A 21503-nucleotide genomic window follows, 5' to 3' on the forward strand; every position below is an offset into this window, starting at 1 on the left:
ATGCCTGGGTTAGATCGTGGAGAAGGTTTATTTAAACAACCATGTTTAACAACAGAGAGATGGTTACAAATAACAATAAAACACAAAACGTGACTATAACATACAATAACACCACAAACATAAACATATATCAATGGCACTTATCGGTCTGAGCCGGTTGCCAAGCGTGTGCACTTCCTGTCCAATTAGGCTTTGTTAGCCTTTCACAAGTCAGGTGTCCCCAGGTTTGTGAGCTGACTCTGGCTGGTGGGGCATGGTCTGGTGCGATCCTCGTCATGACCTCAGTCTCTGACTGATCAAGTCGAAGGTGATGGTCCCAGTGTTGATCTTGAACATCTCCTCTGCTGTTTGGGCATGCTGAGACTTTATATTGTTGACTGAGCCACTCACAATCTTAGGTTTTGAATCATGCCCTTATTTGGAAGATGCCATCCCCTATGGATACAAGCCTCAGAAAGCATGCATCATTGCTTAGGAGAAAATGCATAGTCGTTTACCTGCAAGACTGAGCTATGGAAATTCCCCTAACCCCACTGGGAATTCCCCCACAAGGGGCCCCCTTGCTGTTTGGTTAAGTGACCGCTTCTCATCTGTTTTTTTAGTTTTTTGCAAAAATATATATATTTTATATATTATCTATATCTATCTATTCATCTATTAGGGGTGTGTGAAGCAGGCCCTATTTGATTCAGACTCAGCCCAAATCAGGGACAGTGATTCAATTTGTTGATTCAGACCACTGTCCCTGATTAGATTTGTCTGAATCCGAAACTGAAAATTTGATGCTGATTTGGAAAATCCGTGATTCGGACATAGACACAGCTTTAATTTTCTACATACTTTGAGGTAGCAGGCGTGGCTCGTGATCGCTGCAATGTTGGGGCACATGGAACGTCCCACAGGAGTGCGGGGGGGCCCTCTATGTGCTCAGTGGTGAAGTACTTCCAGTCCACTTCTGGGTCTGCCAGACAGCGTACTGGGGGCCCCTACATGCCTCTCTGGCTCAGTGATCGGCCACAGGGGGACCCCAGGTGCTCTCCCCCCCCCGATCCAGGAGGCACCAATCACTGAGCCAGTGGGGCATGGGGGGAACCCCCAGTGCGCTCCACTGGCAGACCGGGAAGTGGACCAGGAGTGCTTCTGGTCCATTTCTGGGTCTGCTGCCAAGTGCTCTGGGGAGCCCCCTGTGCTTCTGTGGGATGCTTCATCCGCCCCAGCATTGCAGCATTCACGAGCTGCCTGCTACCTAGAGGTATATAGAAAAAACATTTAAAGCTGTGTCTATGTCTGAATCGCTGAATCTTTCCAAATCGATTTGGAGGGTTCTGATTTGATTCAGAGAGATTAAAGGGTCCTGATTCGATTTGGATTCAGAGATTCGGCCACTGAATCGGGCCGAATCTCTGCCGAATAGAATCAGGAAGCAAAGCTTTGCACAGCCCTACTATTTCTCTCTCTCTCTCTTTTTACCTGCAACACTCTGCCAGGCAGGGGCAATGCGTAGGGGGTGTATGCGGATGCACATGCACCCCCTGAGCGTGGTGGTACACCCCCTGCAAAAAGATGCTGCTGATGGGCGGTCACCGCTTGCCACCCTGCCCCCAGTGTCTGTGGGCAGTTAGCAATCCCTACTGGCCACTGCTGATGCTGCCAGTGGCACCTGTGGGTGGTCTTCAACCCCTGGTCTGCGCTTGCTACCCTTCCCCCCACCGACAGTGCCAGCGGCATGTGTGGGAACTCCGCGCTTACCGCCACCGCGCTCCCGCCACTGCCAGCACAGCCGTGCTCCCCCAGCTGCCTGGGGCACATGTTGTTTATGCTGCCAAGTGTCCCTTGTGGTTCACTTGGCAGATCAAAGCACATTTTTGACAGTTAAACCATTAAAAACCTGTTACACAGTTTGCACTGCGTATCTGCACACCCATCTCCATCCCCGTACCCCTACCCACTGCCCTCCTCAGAGGGCCGGCCCTTAAAAAAGTCTATGCCAGACCCCTCTCTACCATATGAGGTCTGCCATTTCTTTCCTGTCATCCTCTTTTGTCTTCCTGTAGTACCAGTACAATTCACTTAGTCCCATTTTAATACAGTTCTCGACTGTGGGGTCTGAGTGTCTGTTTATGAGCAGGTTCCTGGCTTTCTACGGTGTATACCTGAAGCAGGATATGAACTGGTTGAAGCGGGTTGTTGGGGCCCCTTGATGTCTGGTCAGGTGCCCGCAGAGAACCACTTCCCTGGCCAGATCTCTGAAACCTGTGGTATCCCTCCAGCCAGAGTCTGCAACTTCCCGAGGAAGCCTGTCCCACAGGCTGGCTGTTTTAGCAGTGAGGAAGTGTTTCTTGCAAGTCCGTCTAAACCTCCTTTGCTGCCACTTCAATCCACTGGGCCACATCCTGCTCTCTGCAGCTAGAGAGAAAAGATGCTTTCACTCTTCTTCAAGGCAGCCCTTCAGGGATTGGAAGACGGTGAGCATGTCCCCCCTTAAACACTTTTTACTGCAAGCTGACCATGCCTGGCTCCTTCAACATGGGACCCTGGATCCCATCTCTTCCACCCTGCACCCAGTGTACAAGGGGAGTGTGACCTGTCCGGCCAACTTCCTGCTGAGACGGCGGGGACTTTGCAATGCCACAGGGTGTCACAGGGTCTCAGATGACGCCCTTCAACTCTTCTGCACCTGCACAGGGGCATTGCCCTTGCTCTTATATTTGATGCAGAGCAGGTTGGGCGTTGCAGGGAGGGGCGGGGTGTGGCTCTACGGTGGGGTGGGGGGACTCTGTCAGGCAGGGGCTGGCGACATGGTGGGGGTCTGTAACAGGGGCAGGGTTGCTAACTCTGTTTACATCTATTCTGGGAGGTTTCATCACATGACATAATGACATCAATTATGGTGCACAGACTTTTAAGTTCGGAAGGAAATGCACATGACTATTTCATTTAAACAACCCATGGGACTACAGTATAAATCGGATTCAACATTTAATATTTATTTGAATGAATGCCCTATCATTTATCTTCTGGGTGACTCTCAGCAGTCGTCCAGAGATGTCCATCTAATTCCCCGAGACCCCCAGAGCAAACCTGGAGGGTGGGGTGGGCAACTCTAAAGCAGGGCTGGAGGGCGGGCCCTACATGGTGGGGGTTGAGGGAGAGCGGGGCTCAGTCACGCCGTGTTTGTGCTGCTAACACGTGTATCAGGCTGGGCCTTGGCGCTGCCACCACTTCTTTTCATGATCCGCAGCAGCAGGGCCTGGGCGGGGCAGCACCAGGCCCCACCCCCGCGCCCGGGGCCAGGACTACATGTCCCAGCATGCACCGCCCCCTTCCCTCGCAGCACCCGGCAAGATGGCGGCGCCCGCGTCGCCCTTGGTTACTGCTCGCTGCTTGCTCCGGGCAGGGGCCCGGCGCCCTCCAGCCCGCCCGTTGCTGGCCCGCGCCGCCGCCTCGCCGAGAGGTCAGTGCCAGGGGGACGCGACGGGACGGGGGCCCGGTTGTTCCGCACCAGCTCCGCTCCCCTGAGCAGGGCAAGACGGGGCGGGGCGGGAGCCGGCTCTTCCCAGCCGCCGCTGGCCTGGCCTGACCCTTGCTTCCCGCCAGGCGGCTGCGGCGCTGGGGCTGCCCTTGCGTGCCTGCTCTTTGGTGCAGTGCTGGCTCCAGCTGCAAGCGGGTGCGGGCCGGTGTCCACCTTCTGCCCGGCGCCGGCGTTTACGAAGCCGTTCTCACCACGCGGCGGGAAGGGCCTGGCTTGGGCGGCTGCTGCTCGCGTACTGCACCGTCCCACGGGGGAAGGATCTGCTCTGGAAACCTCTTCTTGGCACAGAAACGTTTAGAAGAGTTTAAGGCCTCGGCCGAAACGAACTCCCCTGCTGGCTGCAAGCCTGCTCAGAAACAGGACGTGAGGGCTAGAAGAGACCTCAGGGGCATCTAGTCCAACCCCCTGCTCAAAACAGAGCCAGCCCCAACTAGATCATCCCAGCCAAAGCTTTGTCTAGTTGGGTTTTGAAAACATCCAAGGATGGAGCTTCTACCACCTCTCTGGGTAACCTGTTCCCATGCTTTACTACCCTCCTACTGAGAATAGCTCCTAATATCTAACCTAGACTTCCTTTGCTGCAGCTTGAGACCGTTGCTCCTTTTTCTGTGATCTGCCACCACTGAGAACATCGTAGCTCCAAACCGTCTAGCTTAAAACGGAGGCTCTCACTTACAGCACAGATCCATGCCACCTTGCTGGTCCCTGGGCCTGTCTTGTCTCGTACCATGTTCCTTTTGGATTGACATCATCAGTTTGTCCCATGTTGAGTTGGGTTCCTTTGGTGCTGCGGCCACACAGATGGTTGGTAACATGTTCTGGTGCAGGTTAGCGCTAGACCAGTGCCTTTCAATCTGTTTGGACTCAAACCACCCCTTGGACTCGAGGCCTCTTCATAACTTTTGTGAATTGAGTGGCAGCCCATTTTAGAAACGAATTCATAGAACACGGTGCTTGCTGTCTTGCAGAAGGGCCTGGCAGTGGGGATGAAGGGTTGTCCAGGCAGGGACAAGCCTGAGCCTGCATTTGCCTACTTAGTTTATCTGCTTATCTCCTCACACCTCACAGCACCCTTCAAAAGATCTTGTGGCACCTCAGGCTGCCCTGAAACCCTGTTTGAGAATTGTTGGCATAGGCAGTCAATAATCAAAAGTTTTAGCTCCTGGAAAGGAAAAGGAAGCAGTTTGGGATTGTGTGAAAAATGCTTTCTTAACACATAATCAGACACACTAAAATAATTAGCCAGTGGCATATTTAACTTGCCCAACTTAAGTTTCAGACTTACTACATTATAATCAGTAGAATCTCCCTTGTCAGGCTGGTGTTGAACAAGAGGTCTGAGGTCCTGAGCAGCCATCGCTGCTTTGGTTTGGTCTCTGTTCATGTTTTCCAGATGTTTCCAACCTTAAGAGCAGAAAATTAAGGAATCTTAACAATGTTTCTGTGACAAGAGGAGGTTTTCATAGCAAATTCTTATGCTGTGGGACTGTGGAATATGTGGGGTGTGAGTAGCAGTAGCACAGGACACACCCTTTTATCAGTGTAGTAAGAGAGGCAAGAAGCAGTTTTATAAATGCTGCTGCATATAGACTCTTAATGCGTAGACCATAAAGAGGTTAAATGATGTGCTCAAGGTCATGTAAGTCTGTGGCAAAGATGAGAAAATAGTCTAAGAATCCTGACTACAAGTTTTCTTGCTTTAATGTCAGCATTTCTTTCTGCAGTTTGAACCACTGATGTTAACAAACACATGGAAGATGTCCTTCATCCGCTGAGCTCTCATTTTAAAAAAAGATGCCGGTGTGGCTTCTGCTGACTTATCCTAGGATTCTTTTTAACTTGTTTATTTTTATATAAAAAGAGTAAGTGGGGGTTAGGATGTGTCTCCCTTTCTCACCCATGTTGTTTAAAGCTTTTGTAAAATTCATTTCAAGATGGTGCTTTATGAGTGTGCTTGCAGGATTCGAGTTTTGTTTTTGAATAATTTCAACGGATAAATTTGATGGTTATTTTAAGCATTTATTTTGATTTTTAATCAATTTAAATTTTCAGGATTACATGAAATTAAGGGTGTGGGGGCAGCCAATTTAGTAATGACAGAATACTGTTAAAAGCTTTATGAAGTCACATATCAAAATATATAAAGTAAATATCCATACATCAGTAAGCATACTTTCTGTTCATTTGGTAGTATATTCATACCAGGCTGGAGCCTTCACTCTCACAGAGGAGTGCCAGGACAGGGTCCGGGCTTGGAGTGTATTTGGCACCTGATCCCTGGCTGGGACCTGGGCTGAGTGAGCGGGCAATAGCACCGACCTCTCGGCTGCCAACCCTGCCCCTCTTCTAGGCCCACCTTCTAGGCTCTGTCACTAGCAGCTGGCATTTGACCAACCCCACCTTCCGAGCATGGTCCCCAGCTCCTGAAGCAGCTACCCAGGCCACTACCAGAAGAGCAGTATGCGGGTGTTGCAGCCAGGGCTCCCTCCACCCTGTCCGTGCGTGTGTGTGTGCATGCAGCACCCCCTCTCCTGGATTTCCTTATCCCCCCTTCCAGACTATTTTTTCTTATGTCCTCTTTCTGTGAATTTTGATTATAACTGATGAAAATATTTGTTCGTTGGTCTGTGAGTGTTAGGTGAAATTGATGTTTATCTATGTTTAGCAATAAAAATTGAATCCTGCCAAGCCTATTAATGAGTCAGAATAAAATATGGCCTCTTCCATGAAGAGCTTATATTCCAAGGCTCTCATTTACTACAAATCTGTACATGCTTAACTGAAAGCATCTCCCTGTCTTTGAAGTCATCTGAGTCCTAGAAGTCAGTGGAATTATAATGATTTAAAATAAAACAGAGGTGTACATTTTTACAGAATTATGACCTAAAACAGACAAGAAAGGAACAGCAGTAATGTATTACAGACCATGAGAGCATAAGGAGTGTTTCTCACTAATACCCTATCTCCCCTGCCAAAACGAGAATGTCAGGGCCTAATGGCCCAACTAGTCTTCTCCCCTTACCTTTCAGAATTATCGTGAAAAGACAGAGCTCTGGAAATCCCCCTCTTCCTCCAGAAAAAGAAAAAGATTTAGTAACAGCAGCCCAAAGAACTGGAGACTAGCCATTCCAATAGTCTTACTTCCTAGGGGCATCTTTACACATACTCCAGGGCGGGGGCAGGGGTGTGCATTTTAACTAGAGCAGCTCTTTGGAGTCACTGTAATTAAAGTGCCTGTGGTGTCTTGTGTATTTAGCGTCCCATGCTTCAAAGTGGTGCTGGGGGCCTTTTAAGTAAAGCTCATTTGCTGAGCTTTTGTTAAAATGCCCCCGCTGCCATTTTGAAACATGGGGACACTGAATACACATGATGTTGAGGCTGCTGGAGTGTGCTAATTAGCACACATTGGAGTAGGTGTTGGGCACATGTATAGGTGCCCTAGGACTTTGGTGTCATGGCTGAAGAAATCCTCCTTCTATCTTTACAGCCAAGTGGCAGAGTGCTATATAAGGGTGTTGTTTTTAGCTTTCAAGCATTGTTTGGTTCTTTAGTTACTCAAACATAGGTATTTGTCTTCTGGTTGAATTGTTGAGGTGATAAACTAATTTTTTTTAATTATTTTTTTTTTTCCCTATTACATTTTTTTCATGCAAATTTCAATGCTTCTGAAAAGCTCTTGAGACAGAATGCTGTCTGCAAAACAATAACAACACAGATGTGCCTGCTATTTTGGCAATATGCCTCAATGCTGGTTTAACAGAATCAGTTCTAGTCTCTGGTCATTCAGTGGCTGACTACATTTGCTGCTGTGGTTGTCAGTGAGGTGGCTATCACGGTGGTTTTGGATGCATATGTAGGTCCACTTGGGGTCTTTATGAAAAGTATTTGGATTGTCCTTCCCCAGCAGTTATCAGATGGTAATAAAACCAAATTTTTGATTTGGTTACAGTAGCACATATTATCAGTGGAAGTAGTGGTTTCTTTATCTTTTACATTGTCAAATCAAAGGATCCCTTTTGGGAAGATGTGTGTTAGCCAGATGTAAGCCATTGGTCTTAATATAGAGCTAACTGAATAAAATTTCAAAGGCTGTGATCACTGGATATGCAGGTGGCTACCTGATGGTTCTATTCATCCATAAATCAGTGAATGAAAATGATGTCTGATCACTGCTGTACTAGACAACTGGAAGATGTCTTCAGATTGAAGTTCTCATTATCAGTTGCTTGAGTTTCTATTCCAACATAATTTTTTGAAAAAAAGAATACTACAACCTCTTCCAGGTATATCATGTCTGGGACTAATCTTCCAGAAGGCAGGGTAAACTTGTACTTTACAGATCAACTCAGTCAGAGATGCATAAACCTTCATAAGAAGCAGCTCACTTCATCAGGTGCATCTGATGAAGTAAACTGTTGCTTATGAAGGCTTAAGCATCTCTGAGTTAGTCTGTAAGGCACAAATATTCCCTGCCTTCTGCTTGACTTCAGACCAACATAGCTAACTACATCTCTCCAGGGAAGGATCCAGAGGGCGTGTGGCATGGCTGCATCTGTCTTCCTGACCACATGGTAGGAGCAACAGCGAAGGACTTTTAAGTTCCTTGGGAAGGTAATAATTCCTCCTGCTCCATTCTTCTCCATGCTCAGAAGCATGTCCCCTTCCCTTCCATGCCCCCTTTCTTTGCCTGCTGTTGCCACTGTTCTTGCTGTCCTGGGGGTGAGGGATGTTCCTGTCCCATGCTAGTTGGGCTGCTCAGGGGTTGGACTCCACCTGGAACAACAGCAGCAGTAGCAAGCAAGCCGGTTCTCCCTCCCAGCCTGATCTCCCCAGCATTCCCTGCCATTCTGGGAATGGATGCAGAGTTGGGGATCCTACTTGCTGCTGCTGTCCTGGTTGAGCCTGCCTGGAGGAGCTGTGGAGCTCCTATTGCTGGAACAGCGGCAGGTGAGGAGCAGTCATGCCCCTGAGCAGGAAGGAGAAAGGAGGGAAATTCTTACCTGCTTTGGGGCCTTAAAAACTCCTCTATTGCTGTTCCTGTGGCAATATCTGACTGCCCTGGGGGTGGGGAGGGGTCTAAGAACAGGAGGTGCAGCCACCCCTGCAGAACTAGTAGGTGACCTTGCACTCTCCTTTATGAAATCCTGCATCTGCTTCAGCCTCTTTCTACTAATTTTCTGTTAACATCTAGGCCTACAACCTACACCCCTGTAGGCCTAGATAGTGACATTCACTTTTGTATAAAAGGACAAAAGTCCCACTTGTGTGTTCTAATTTAATCCCTTCTTCTTTAATGAGAGATTTCTTATTTATCATGGTTTTCCTTTTTTATAGTTACTTCTCCATCAAAGCTATAAAGCAGGCCTATAATTATAAATAGACTTTTAATGGTTGTTTAATATACATTAAAAATCTAATTACATTAATGAGTCTTGTAGCCCAAATTGTAATTTAAGTCTTAATTAGGAGAGTGAAAAGTGCTTCTCCTAGCAGCATTTTTCCCTATGAACAGCAGGTAGACATTTTAAACTGAAGATCTATTTTCTTTGCATAACTGTTGAAAGTTCAGAGCTTGCGTAAACTTACCAGGTACCTAGTAGTCAGAGGATCAAAGCTGCTAATTGGAGTATAACAGAAAAGTTGAGGTGGGGAGGAGAATTTATCAGGGATATTTAAGCCCAGCTTCTTTTCCGTTTTACCTCCCAGCTGAAAATTGAGATTTGGGGAGGGGGAGAGGAGGGCTTGGATTCTGTGTAGATGCTGCTACTGTTAGGAATTGCTGCAAGGAGTTGGGGGTGGGAGAAGGAGGGGGAGGGCGTTGCTAGAGTTTCTTCAGTGTGCAGACTGGCAGAACCTATTTGTCTGAAGCCTCAGTAGCACTTTGATTGCTGTAAAATTAAAAAGAGTATTCTGCATCTTGGACACCCCACAACCTACCTGATTTCTGGGAAGAGAGAACACCCCTCCTTGAGCCTTCCCTCCTTGAGCCTTCTGGGTGCTGTGAGGCTAGTATGTATTTCCCTCAAGTTCTGTTTTGGGTTGGCCTTTGGTATGAATCCCCCTGGTGTCCACATGAGCTGCTGACTTGCTTTTACAAGCAACCAGGTGAAATTTGCTATGAGTCTCGTCAGCTTCATTGCTGACAAATCATTGCAAAGTTCTTAATAGCTGTATTAAAAACTGCTAATCTTTCATTCTTCTCCAGCTTAGCAAACCAGAGGGACCACAGGCTTGGGAAATAGACTCCAGTGTTTTATGTTTGGTTCACATTCAGATGATTATCTCTTTACAACTGTAAACAATTAAAGGAAAACTTGGATTCTGCAGAAGTTGTTCTGAGATTCCCCTCTGCCAGGGAAATGTTTGTATTTACACATGAATATTTCAAACCCTAACTAAGCTCATATGTTCTTATTTGCCTCAGTATATATATCTTTTTTTCCTGTCTTCTAATGAAAAGAAATTTCACGTTGTAGCATAATATTTGCCTTGTGGTAGTTTAATCAATAAAGTTGGGGTAGTAAATATTCTGCAGAACAAATTAATGTGGCCAATTGTGCTGTTTGAAATAAAATGAGAATCAATTTGAATATGTACATTTTAAGAACAGAAATAAAACGTATATAAACTGGAGGCAGCTCTAAGCAGAGAATTAAAAATTAGAAAGGTTTTTGGTGCATAGCAACATAACAAAGTTTGTGATGCAGCTTGTTTCTGGGAGTTAATTCTGGTTATGAATAAATATGAGGGTTTCATTTACAGTACAGCAAAGGCAATGATCATGTTGCTTTACAAGCTGGTGTAACCATATCTGGAATATTAGACACGAATCTCACAGTTTAAGGGAAAAATATGTAATGTAGGGTCACCATACATGTAGGATTTTCTGGATATGTCCTCTTCTTGGGTCCTCCAATCTCTATCCGGGCAGTTTTTTAAAATATCATCAGATGTCTGGGATTTTGCTTTGCTCATCATTTAATTTTTTCCCAGCACTTTCCAGCTTGCCCTAGCAAGGAGCTTCTTGGGGCTGCGGGGAGGAAAACTGGAGACAGTGGGGACCACGTGCGTCTGTGTGGCTTGGGGGTGAGAGGCACCAGGAGGGGTGAGGGACTGTGGGTCTGGAGCGCAGGGCACAGGTAGTTCCCAGGGGACTCTGGATTTGGAGTGAGGGGCATCAGCACAGATTTGGGGGGAGGGGGGGGGGATACTGTGGGTTGGGAGTGAGGGCTGGTGGCAGGGCTGGGGGGGGGCTCTGTGGCTTGGGAGTGAGGGGCAGGGGTAGGGTAGTAGCATATTCCTGCCCCCCCCCCAGTCATATTAACCCCCCCACCCCTGACAGGTGTCCTCTTGGAAATATGGTAACCATATATAATGCAAAGACTAGAAAATAAGGCTGGAAGAGAAACAGTAGAAACCCAGTTTCTATGCTCTAGAACAGTGGTGCTCAACCTCTTGGGCCTGTGGGCCAGATGAGCGGCATGGGGCTGTGGTGTGGGCTGGATTGGGCCCCCAGGCCAGGATAGAGTCCTCCAGTGCCTCCATCCAACCTATATTCAGGGATGAGAACCTGTGCTGCCTCCACCCAGCCCCTGCATGCTGGGATTGAGCCCCATGCTACCTGGCTATGTCTGACCCTGCATGCCGTGATTGGGCCCTACACCTCCCTGCTGACCCGATCCAGCATGCTGGGTCATGTTATGTGGCCCCTGGGGCTCCCTGCAGGTCTGGATATTTGACAGCACTGCACCCCTGCCCCCAAATTTTCAGGCCTGTGGGGAACCTGAGGGGGGGGCTTATTATTGAAAAGATAATAAGTACCTCAAACAAGATTAAATAAAAGCAACAGTATTAGAATAAGAAATGGCAAGAAGTTTAAGGTTCTTGAAGAAATCATGTACTGAGGTCTGTGTTGTTCAAGTTGCAACAGAAATGAACTTTGAAACATCAGAACTTCTCATGGAAAAGAAATTCCAAGTTGTGACCTGCTCTTTGGTTGGGCTGGTGTGCATGTACATGTGCAAACATGTTAAAACATGCTACTAAAGTGACTCCCACTTAGGAATGATATTTTAAAAGTTTCTTTAGAGAAATACAAAGAGACTAGCCAATTGCCCACCAAGAGTGATGGGGTGTGGGGGGTAGGAGTGTTGCTGGTCTCGCCCCCCTGTTCTATCCATTCCATTACTGCCACCACCAGGGAGTTTTAGGAACTTTTGGCAGTTTTTGACAACTTTTGACAACTTTTGGCAGTTTTAGGAACTGATCTATAAACAGTTAAATATTTTTTTTTTTTATTTTGCAGCATACACAGTTTATGCTGCTGAGAAAGTAGCTCCTAAAACTCTATCAGATGCGAACGCTAAAGCCTTGCTGGTTTGCAATGGACCATTGGAACACTATGACTTTCTGATCAAAGAAGAAGATCTGAGGAGTGATGAACAGCAATGGCAAGTTGTACGGTCTTTGCAGAAGTTACATGAGAGCTTAAAAGGCTACAGTATTAGTTCAAAAAACCTTCTATCAAAGGTGAGGCTTATGATGATAATAGCAAACATATTTTTTCTTTATAAACTTCTGGAAGCATCCTGTCTATGTGGGTATGTTTAAAAGGGCAGTGACAATTATATAACCAGCTTTCTTCATGAGTAGCTTTGGCTGCAATCAAAGCTTCATAGCCTGACACTTGTTCCTGCATCTATGATATTAGTTTATAAAATGCCTATTGCATGGGAATAACCAGCTTGTTAAAGTGAAACAAAATCCAAGGTACTTTTTGCCATGTCTCCTTTTCTTGTATTGTGCAGCTTCAGCAAAAGGGTCAGATCAGTTTCAAAATGCTGATCTGCTTGGGTTGTGAACATTGCAGGCAAATACCAACTTTTATATGATTTTAACGAAGGAAAGGATTCTAATTCTGAATGTTTGCAAAATAATTTTAAACAAAAAATGAGTGAATCTAAATTATTTCAATAGCCATAACAGTGCCATAAATGAGTATGGTACTGCATGAAGCAAATAAATCCTACAGTTGGGCAGTTGTAGACTATGATATACTTGAAACATGGGATAACAATAAATAGAAGGTGAAAAGGAGAAGGTTTTGTAGGGCAAGGATTACACCAGTGAAAGGTTAGCGCAGTGCTTTTTCTCAGATGCACATCTGTAACAGGGCATAAAACCTTGGGGTATATGTGTGTGTTCCAGTGTACCTGTTGCATTCCTTGGGCCCCAAGCCCTGCCATTGCAGGTCACATTTTACCAGTCATGTGCCATTTAGAAAATAGCATCTGCATCTCCTGCAGCTAGAGCAGAGGTTAGCAGGCAGGAGAAATGCGTCATCAGAGAAAGACCTGGAAGGAAATTCTCTGTGCCTTTTGTGAGGAAGCAGGTGTCAGCTGGTGGTAAACCTCAGCTGGGGAGGATGATGAAGCCCTGAAAAGAGGGATGTAAAGATTATGAAGCAACAGGGACAAAAGGCCAAAACAAGACCCTGAAGATCACTTAGTGTATTTTGGCTTGCGTGGCTTTGAATCTTTGTTAAAGAGGGCTCTGAGGAGATAACTGGTGCTCTGCAGGTGTTTGGAACATATCTTGACACCAGCTGTTGGATCAGCCTTTCTCAGCTGTTGGATCAGCCTACCCCTTCACAGTGCCTTGTTGCTTTCTTTGGGATTTCTTTGAGAAAAAAACTGGTACATTTAACTTGTGATAAAGTCTCTACATGTATATGTGTACTGCCTGAAAGTGTATATCTCTGCTATTGTTGAGGTTTCTTTTGTAGGTGCTATATGCCCAGGGATGCTAATTGCCTTGAGGCCTTTGAAGCACACTGCTTTTGACACTAAACATAGATATCTGAAAATCAGTTTTGGCTACTAGTGGAGAAAGGGAACATCATCTTTCTTAAAAATACCCCCAAAAGCTATTGCATGTTCAGGGGAAGCAAATATTTCAAGTGTCTACTATTTCCAGTTAGTTGAGGGAAAACTGTTCCCTATTGAGCCACTTACTGACATTGACAAAGGAGAACAACTAAATGGAATTCTGGAAAGGTCAGTCTCTTTGCTAATCACAGGAAAGGCAAAGTAATTCAATCTGGTGACTTTAAAAACAAACCATCAAATATTGTATCAGTGTATTTAATAAAATTGATTGCCATCTGAGAACACCTAAACATTGATTTTTCTGTTCTAAACTTAAAATATTAAAGTTGAAATATTATAGGCCTTTGGGAGGCTGAACTGTGGACTTATTCCTTTCCAAAGGTACAGCATTTCTATTTATGTTAAAGAAAAGCTTCTAAGAGTTAGTAAGGCTCCCTTTTTTATAGGTAGGCTACACTTGTCAGACTTAAAATTTGCATGAGCTTTTCACCTTCCACTGAGCTTCCCAACAGGTGGTCACAGACCTATTTTTGAGTTTTCAGCTTCAGTGCGTGCTGTCTGTGTCTCATCATCATCAGTTCTAAAGTCCCCATCCCTATCATTTTTTTCCAAGCCCTCTACATGCATTAGAAGAGAAGAAAGTGGGGAATACTGGGAAGGGAAGCTGGTTATTTGCCCTGCTTTGAGTTAGTTGTGCTTAGGGACCTAACTAAATCATGGCAAGATGAAGTGATTGTCATGGTGTGCGGAGCCAATTTCACAGTCTTTTTGTGGCAAGCCCTCCTTCACCACTGATTGTCCATGGGTCCCTGGTGTTCCCATGCCTCCTCATTGATTGACCGAGATGCCAATCAGTCATCTTCAGATTGCAGCATTGCACCTGGCTTAAAAGCTGGCATCAAAACCCTTTTTCTTGTCTGACTGGTGCCTTCTCTAAGTCCACATCAATAGCTCAGCCTCTCAGTAGCTGTCTGTCAAACCATGTGCTTTATGGCTGCAGGGATTGCGGTGCTTGTTTTCTGATATGCTTTTTTTTTCCCCAGGCAATTCCATGCAAAATCACGGGAAATGCCATTTTCTTGGCGATTTTGCGGAAACCACTTTTTCACAGTTTCCATGAAAATTGTAAAACCACAATTTAAATAGGTCCCTAGACATGCCTCTGTATCTTTTAAACATGCTGTCTTCTGTTTTTTTCTTTCTTTCTTTGTTTTTATTTTAAAAATGCAGTGAGAAGAGCTGAGTCTTATTGGTCATGTTTATATTGCCTTCCCTCCAAGCCTGGGACTTCCACTGAGAAATAAAGCCCATCCACTTGCTCTTAATATGTATGCCCCCATGCCCTGCAATTAGGCACTGTAGACAGGTGCTGAGTAGTTGGGAGATTGTCCAGGAGCCTTGGAAGTACTGTTAGGAGAACTTTATTTTCATCGCCTGACATTTATACCTAAGCTCTCTTAATGAGAATAACCTGAATGATTGTATATATGTAATTATCTCTTTAAGGGCTGTATATATCTGGACCAGAATTTGAAGGTGCCAGTAGTGATGGGGGAGCAAATCTTGTTTTGCACAGAACAAAAATAATACACTGCTTTAGAATATTATGCACAGTTCTAGGTTCTCTTTTTTCTGGTAAAGCTAATCTAGCTTTCAGGTGACAAACATTAAATAACTAACATGATATGGTTGTAGTTTGAGAGGGCTGACTGATCATCACATTAGTTGGCAATGGTGCCTGTAGTCATGATTGCTACTTGATCATTCAGGGATAATATTAATTTCAGTAGGGATCATGTGACTGTACATTTCTTTATCTACTGCTGGTCAGATGCCCCCAGTTGCAGAATGTGTATCCATTCACTATTACATTTGTGGTGCTCGCTACTAGCTCCTTTAAAACACTAATGTTTTTCAATTAACATTACTTAAGTCTCTCAAGTTATGAGCAGATATCCATTTCTGGTGTCCCAGGACAAGGCCTGAAAATGAACGCAGGAGAAGAAGTACTGATAGTTTCTGTTGGGACATTGCAAAGTGTGTATGAAAGGTTGTGCTAGGATATTGTCTTGGGACAACTGGCCCAATCTATTCTCCAGGCATCCCATGGTGCACTGATTCTACCCCAGTCCTGGCCTCTCTTGAATTCGGGGTGGCTGGTGTAGCTCTGGTGGTAGAACTCTACTGCTTGGAGCTGATGGGCTTAGGTGGTTGTGCTCACCTAGTAATTTCCCGGCATTATGACTTGCCAACTATTCCATGTTCACCACCCAATGAAGGCAGCATTGGAACTGGTTTCCAGCCAAACGGCTGCGCACACATTCACCCACCAGTGAAATCCAGCCACTGGGGACATCCTCAGGCCTATCTACAACCCACTATGTCAAGATGTATTTGCTAAAATTACAGTGAAAATAATATTAGCATACAAACCTTAGTATTATATGTAATTTAAAAAATCCTAATGCAGGTTTCCCGAAAAAAGCAATGTTAGCTTTAAACATAACAGAAAATTAAAAAATGAGCAGTTTTAAAAATGTTATGTTCTCTTCCTCATGAAATTTGCTAACAGTGAAGGGTACTTCCTTGGATTAGCTCAAGTGAATTTGAAGTTAGATATGTTTATGTTTTTCAAAGCTAATAATCTTTGGTTTTGAGCAGTGATATTGCTGTATTTATTTAATTTTGTTCTTCAACTTTCAGAAAGGATGACCTTTTGTGTTCATGTATTATTAGATCTTGGAACTGAAACTCAAGACCAAAAATTTGTTTACATGTTGCAGATCTCAAGTTTTGCAGAATAAACACCAATTTGGACATTTTGATGGTGGCTGTATATTAATTACTTGAGACAGCCTCGACTCTTGGTGAAGCCATGTGTTGAAGTAGGGTACAAACAATTGCAGACCTACCTCAGGTCCATGAAAATGTTTTCAGATACAGTTGCAACCAAAAGAAGATCTGAGAAGAGAGTGTGTGCCAGACCTGCTCGCTAATAAAGGATATTCCCTAGTACAGGGGTGGGAAGTTATTTTGGCTGGAGGGCCACTTAAGTTTTGGTGAGCTGTTGAGGGCCACACACATAAGATACAGGTTTAATAAGATACAGGTTTCCCTCAATTTATGCGGTACGTGCGTTCCCAGAGAACAGCGCATAAATTGAATTCGCATAAAGGAAACCCACTTTACAATGTAACAAATAGGGATAGGTTCCCATGGCGGTGAGGGTGGGAGTGAGGCTGGGACTAGGGAAGGGGTGGGGGGAGGAGTGCTGCTCCCAGGGCTGCACAAGGCAGCAAAGCGGAGGGAACAGCAGCACTCACCCCAGCCCCGGCTTCAGAGGCCCCAGGAGCAGCTGGTGCCAACAGCCTGCAGCCACTGGGCTGCACTGTGCTCCAAGTGTTCCCCCCTTGCCTGGGCTCTACTTGTCCGTACTCACCTCTGCTCCTGGGCTGCGCCCTGCCCTGGTACAGGCAGCCTGGGCTAGGGCAGGGGTGAGCAATTATTTCAGGTGGAGGGCTGCTTACCCAGTTTTGGCAAGCTGTTGTGGGCAACATGGGTAGCCCTGCCCTTTGACATGTGCCCCGCCCCCTGGTCACCATCTTCGGACCAGCGTCCCAATGTCTAGGGACCAATGTCCCAGGGCCAGCATCAGTGAGGCCCAAAGCGGGGCACAGGCTGGCAGAGGTCTGTGGAGCCAGGCTGGGCTGCACCAGCAGGGAGAGGTGGGAGCTGGCCTGGCTCCATAGAGCCCCTGCCAGCTGGGACCCTGTACTCTTGCTGCCCTGCTCTGGGTCCCACCGGTGCTGGCTCCCAGTGCCCCCACAAGACGGGTGGCCCCATGTGGGCTACAGGCGGCTGCAGTGTGAGGCGCCGGCCATGGGGCGGGCGAGGGGCAGCTTTTCCTGTGCTTGGCACCAGCTTGTAAGCTGCCCCCACTGCCAGCCTGGGCCCCGCATTGGCTCTGGGCTCACCGGTAGGGGCTGCGCTTCGGCAGGAGCAGCTGCTTGGTGCAGAAGAAAGTGGCTCCCCACTCGCTGCAGCGGGCAGTGTTTGCTGCTGCTGCTGCTGCCACTGCCCTCTCGGAGCTCGCACGCTGGGTAGCCCAGAGGCGGTGGTGGCAAGCACTGCCCAGGATGGCAAGTGGGGGGCCGCTTTCTTCTGCACCGAGCAGCTGCTGCTGCTGTGGTGCATCCCCAATGGGCATCCCCGGAGGTGGCGCGGGGCCCAGGCTGGCAGCGGGAGTGGGTTACAAGCTGGTGCTGAGCACGGGAAAAGCGGCCCCTCGCCCACCCCATAGCCGGCGCCCCGCATTGCAGCCATTCGCAGCTCATGTGGGGCTGACTGTGCCTGCTCAGGACAGCCCCACGTGGGCTGCGAGTGGTTGTAGTGCAGAGCACCAGCCACAAGGTGGGCGAGGGGCTGCTTTTCCCCATGCTCAGCACCAGCTCCTTCCCTGCCTGTGGTGCTCCCTTGCCCTCTCCCCCACTTACCTGAGTTTCCTGCACTGGGGCAGCCATAAGGAGCCACATGCTTCCAGGCCAGAAGCCCCTACTGGGGCTTCTAGCTGGAGGGGGCGGGGCTGGGCGGGCCTTGCTGTTGCAGGGGCCCGCCGGGGCTTCCCTTGGGTCTTACTGCCCCTGGCTCCTGTCATTTTTGACAAGGACCAAGGACAGATAAATATTAATTTTCTAAATTTTTTAGGGGTCCCGTAGGATGAATAGAATGGCCTCATGGGCTGGATCCAGCTTGTGGGCCGTATTTTGCACACCCCTGGGCTAGTATGTGGACAAACAGAGCCCTTGGTGGTGCAGGGTGCAGCACTCACCCCAACCCGGCTGCAGTGGCCCCAGGAGTGGCTGACACCAGCTGCATGTACCAGGGCATGGTGCAGCCCAGCGACTACAGGCAGCTGGCATCGTCCGCTCCTGGGGCTGCTGCAGCAGGAGCTGGGGTGAGTGGGGACAGGCAGAGCCCTGGAGAGGTTGGGGCACAGTGCAGCCCAGTAGCTACAGGCAGCTGGTGTTGGCTGCTCCCAGGGTCGCTGCAGTCGGGGCTGGGGTGAGTGCTGCACCCCATGCTGCCTGGGGCTCCGCTTGTCCGCACTCACCCCAGCCCATGCTTGAGCAGCCCTGGGAGCAGCCAACACCAGCTGCCTGCACCAGGGGATGGCACAGCCCCGGAGCAGAGGTGAGTGCGGACAAGCGGAGCCCAGGTGTGGGGGGGCACAGGTGGAGCATGGTGCAGCCCAGCGGCTGCAGGCCAGCCACTCCTGGGGCTGCTGCATCTGGGGCTGGGGTGAGTGGGGCCACAGCCCCTTTCCCCCCCCCCCACACCAACTTACCTGCTTGGGCGGGGTGGGGTCTATGCTGATCACATAAGAGTGAATTTACCTTGCATATAACAAATTACAGGTCTAAATATACGCATCGCATAAGAGCGAATTCAAGTATAAAGAATGCACATAAATTGAGGGAAACCTGTATAATTTTAACAAATTATAGATACAACCAAATCTTATAATAAAAATCAAACATTTGTTATAACATACTTTATTTTATCCAGGAAGAGCACACACCAACTGCTGAAACTTCCTTAGTCTGACAAAGGGTTTTTGAACCTGAAAGCTTGCTTAATAACTATTCTCCAACTATTTGGGTTGGTCTAATAAAAGATATCAAATTCACCCAAGGAACCTTGTCTGCCTTGGATGTTTAATAAACTCAACCTTATGGCTTTCTTTTTATTGGAGAAGATCCTACATTTCTCTGGCTCCTGCAGGTTTCTATACTGTCTAGCCCAGATTCCTGTTTTGCCACACCTCCATGAATATGAGGCCCTATGAGAGACTGAGGGACCTGAACCTGTTCAGCCTCAGCAAGAGAAGGTTGAGGGGGGACCTGGTGGCTGCCTACAAACTCACCAGGGGAGATCAACAGCAAATAGGTAGAGCCCTTTTCTCCCCAGCACCACCTGGCGTGACAAGGAACAATGGTAATAAACTGATGGAGAATGGGTTTAGGTTAGAGATCAGAAGGCAATATTATACAGTTAGGGTGGCCAAAATCTGGAATCAACTTCCCAGGGACGTGGTCTTTGCCCCTACCTTGGGCAAATTCAAGAGGAGGTTGGACGATTTCCTATCTGGGGTTTTGTGAACCCAGCATTCATTCCTGCCTGTGACCGGGGGGGAGGGGGAGGGCTAGATGATCTGTTCAGGTCCCTCCTGACCCTACCTACTATGAAACTATGATGATACTATGAATATAATACAGAAGTTTGGCCTGGCAGCTAGCTCTGTCCTAAAGACGTCCATCTAATGTTGCCAATTGTCTCAATTGTATTGCAAGTCTCACAATCATAGGCTGCTGACAGATGTGAAAAAATGTCAGCTATTAGATAAAAGCGCTAAAAAGCCCCACTGAAGCGCCTGATCTATACAGACGTTGTGTAAGACATGTCAAACTAATGCTATGCCTCTTCTGGCATGCGCTGTGCTTGGTGTGGATGCGTACTGAGCTTAAAGTAAAGTGCTGTTTTGGTTTTTTTCACATCTGTAAACAGCCTTCATGTTTTGCTTATAGACCTTTTTTAAGCTTCTGGAGATTATGGGAAGAAGTGTACATTTCATTCAGTAATAATTTCTTCCTTTACAATCACCAAAAAAACCCTTGAAAATATGACCAAAATAAAAAAGTTAATAAATCAAAATAAAATAAATAAAACTTCAGATTATTATTTTTTAATTATGAGACTTTTTAGCTAATCTTGTGACTTTTGGATCCTGATATAGGACTTTTCCAAATTTGTGTTTGGCAATACACAAAAACTTCTGGTAATTTTTTAAAAATGAAAAATATTCAAATTTTTAAAATATCACTCTTAGGTTTAAGAATCCTAAATAAACCATTTGAAAACCCTGTCAAATATTATAGCAAAGATGTATCCTAAATGTAATCCTTATGTTGTCTTTCCTGGCAACTTTGGATAAAATAGAATATTAATTAATTAGGATGTGAAAGGTTCTGATGTATTTTCTCCTAGTGTGTAGAGCTTGCCCCAGGACTAAATTTAAATTCAGAGGCAATCACTGATCATCCACTGAGAGAGTTTTAATAGTATCTGCCCATTTCCTCTCATAACTCTGTAGCATTTACCAATCTTACATTGTTATATAACGACAAATTCTCCTTTGATCCCAAACATTAATTTGGACCTTCACGGAGTCCAGACAATCACAAGTCTTTCCTTTGGCCCAAAACATTTTCATGTTGACCTTCCAGAAATACCAGCTATTAAATTAATAACAAAACATGCAGAATATCTTCTTAAAACACTGAATTTCAGGGAAATTCTAAGCAGCTGAGAGAGACACTTTGGAGCAGAAAAAATTGTGTACAGTAATTTTGTGTTATTGTGTAGGCACATACTATGCATACCATAGAGATATACGTAATGCACCTGTTAGCCTTGCCTTTTTTCATTTTCTTGGTGTGTATGTGTGTATGAGTTTCAAAGCTGTAGAAACTGTGTTGCATTAGTTAGAGGCTTTGACAAATTGTGATCAGTAATTTTAAATTTAATCTAGAGAAATTCTTACTTTTAAAAAGATTTATGGTTCTGCATTTTTATACAAATATTCCTTTCTCCATTTTTTCTGTTTTTCTTTCTTATCTGCCCAACTTTGAGAGTTAGCAGTTGTATGGAGAGCAAGCCTTTTAAAGAAAACGAGCACAGAAAAATGTTCATCAATTAAATTGATGTGCTGTATTTTCAAAGCACTAGCAAATAGTTGCAGTCATCTCTACTAATGGAACTGTTTCAGAACATCTGAAACCTTGTTGAAACTGCAGATTAGATTAATAAATTTTGAGTATCATATTAATGTAGCTCTAAATTAAATTTGTAAGTGGTTCTATTATAATTGTCAGCCTTGCATATTTGTGAGAGATATTGGTACTATAAAGGCATGTAAATCTAAGAAATGCATCTTGCTGGTTTTGGTCATGCATTATGTTTTCTTTTATATGTCCATTAATGACTGTTTTGCTAGAAAAAACACTTTTTTTTTTTAATATAACACT

At 46.0% G+C, this 21503-nt stretch overlaps 1 protein-coding gene across 1 annotated transcript in view; it reads left to right on the forward strand.

Moving 5' to 3' along the window:
• The first annotated feature begins 3335 nt into the window (after positions 1-3335).
• The window catches only part of AFG1L (AFG1 like ATPase), a 112347-nt gene continuing 94179 nt past the window's right edge, over positions 3336-21503 (forward strand). The window contains exons 1-2 of the mRNA XM_006258518.4: positions 3336-3454; positions 11838-12061. Coding sequence (XP_006258580.3) covers positions 3346-3454; positions 11838-12061 — 333 coding nt within the window. The 5' untranslated portion in view covers positions 3336-3345. The remainder of the gene's footprint in view (positions 3455-11837; positions 12062-21503) is intronic.

This window comes from Alligator mississippiensis, chromosome 1, assembly GCF_030867095.1.
Source record: "Alligator mississippiensis isolate rAllMis1 chromosome 1, rAllMis1, whole genome shotgun sequence".
NCBI lineage: Eukaryota > Metazoa > Chordata > Crocodylia > Alligatoridae > Alligator > Alligator mississippiensis.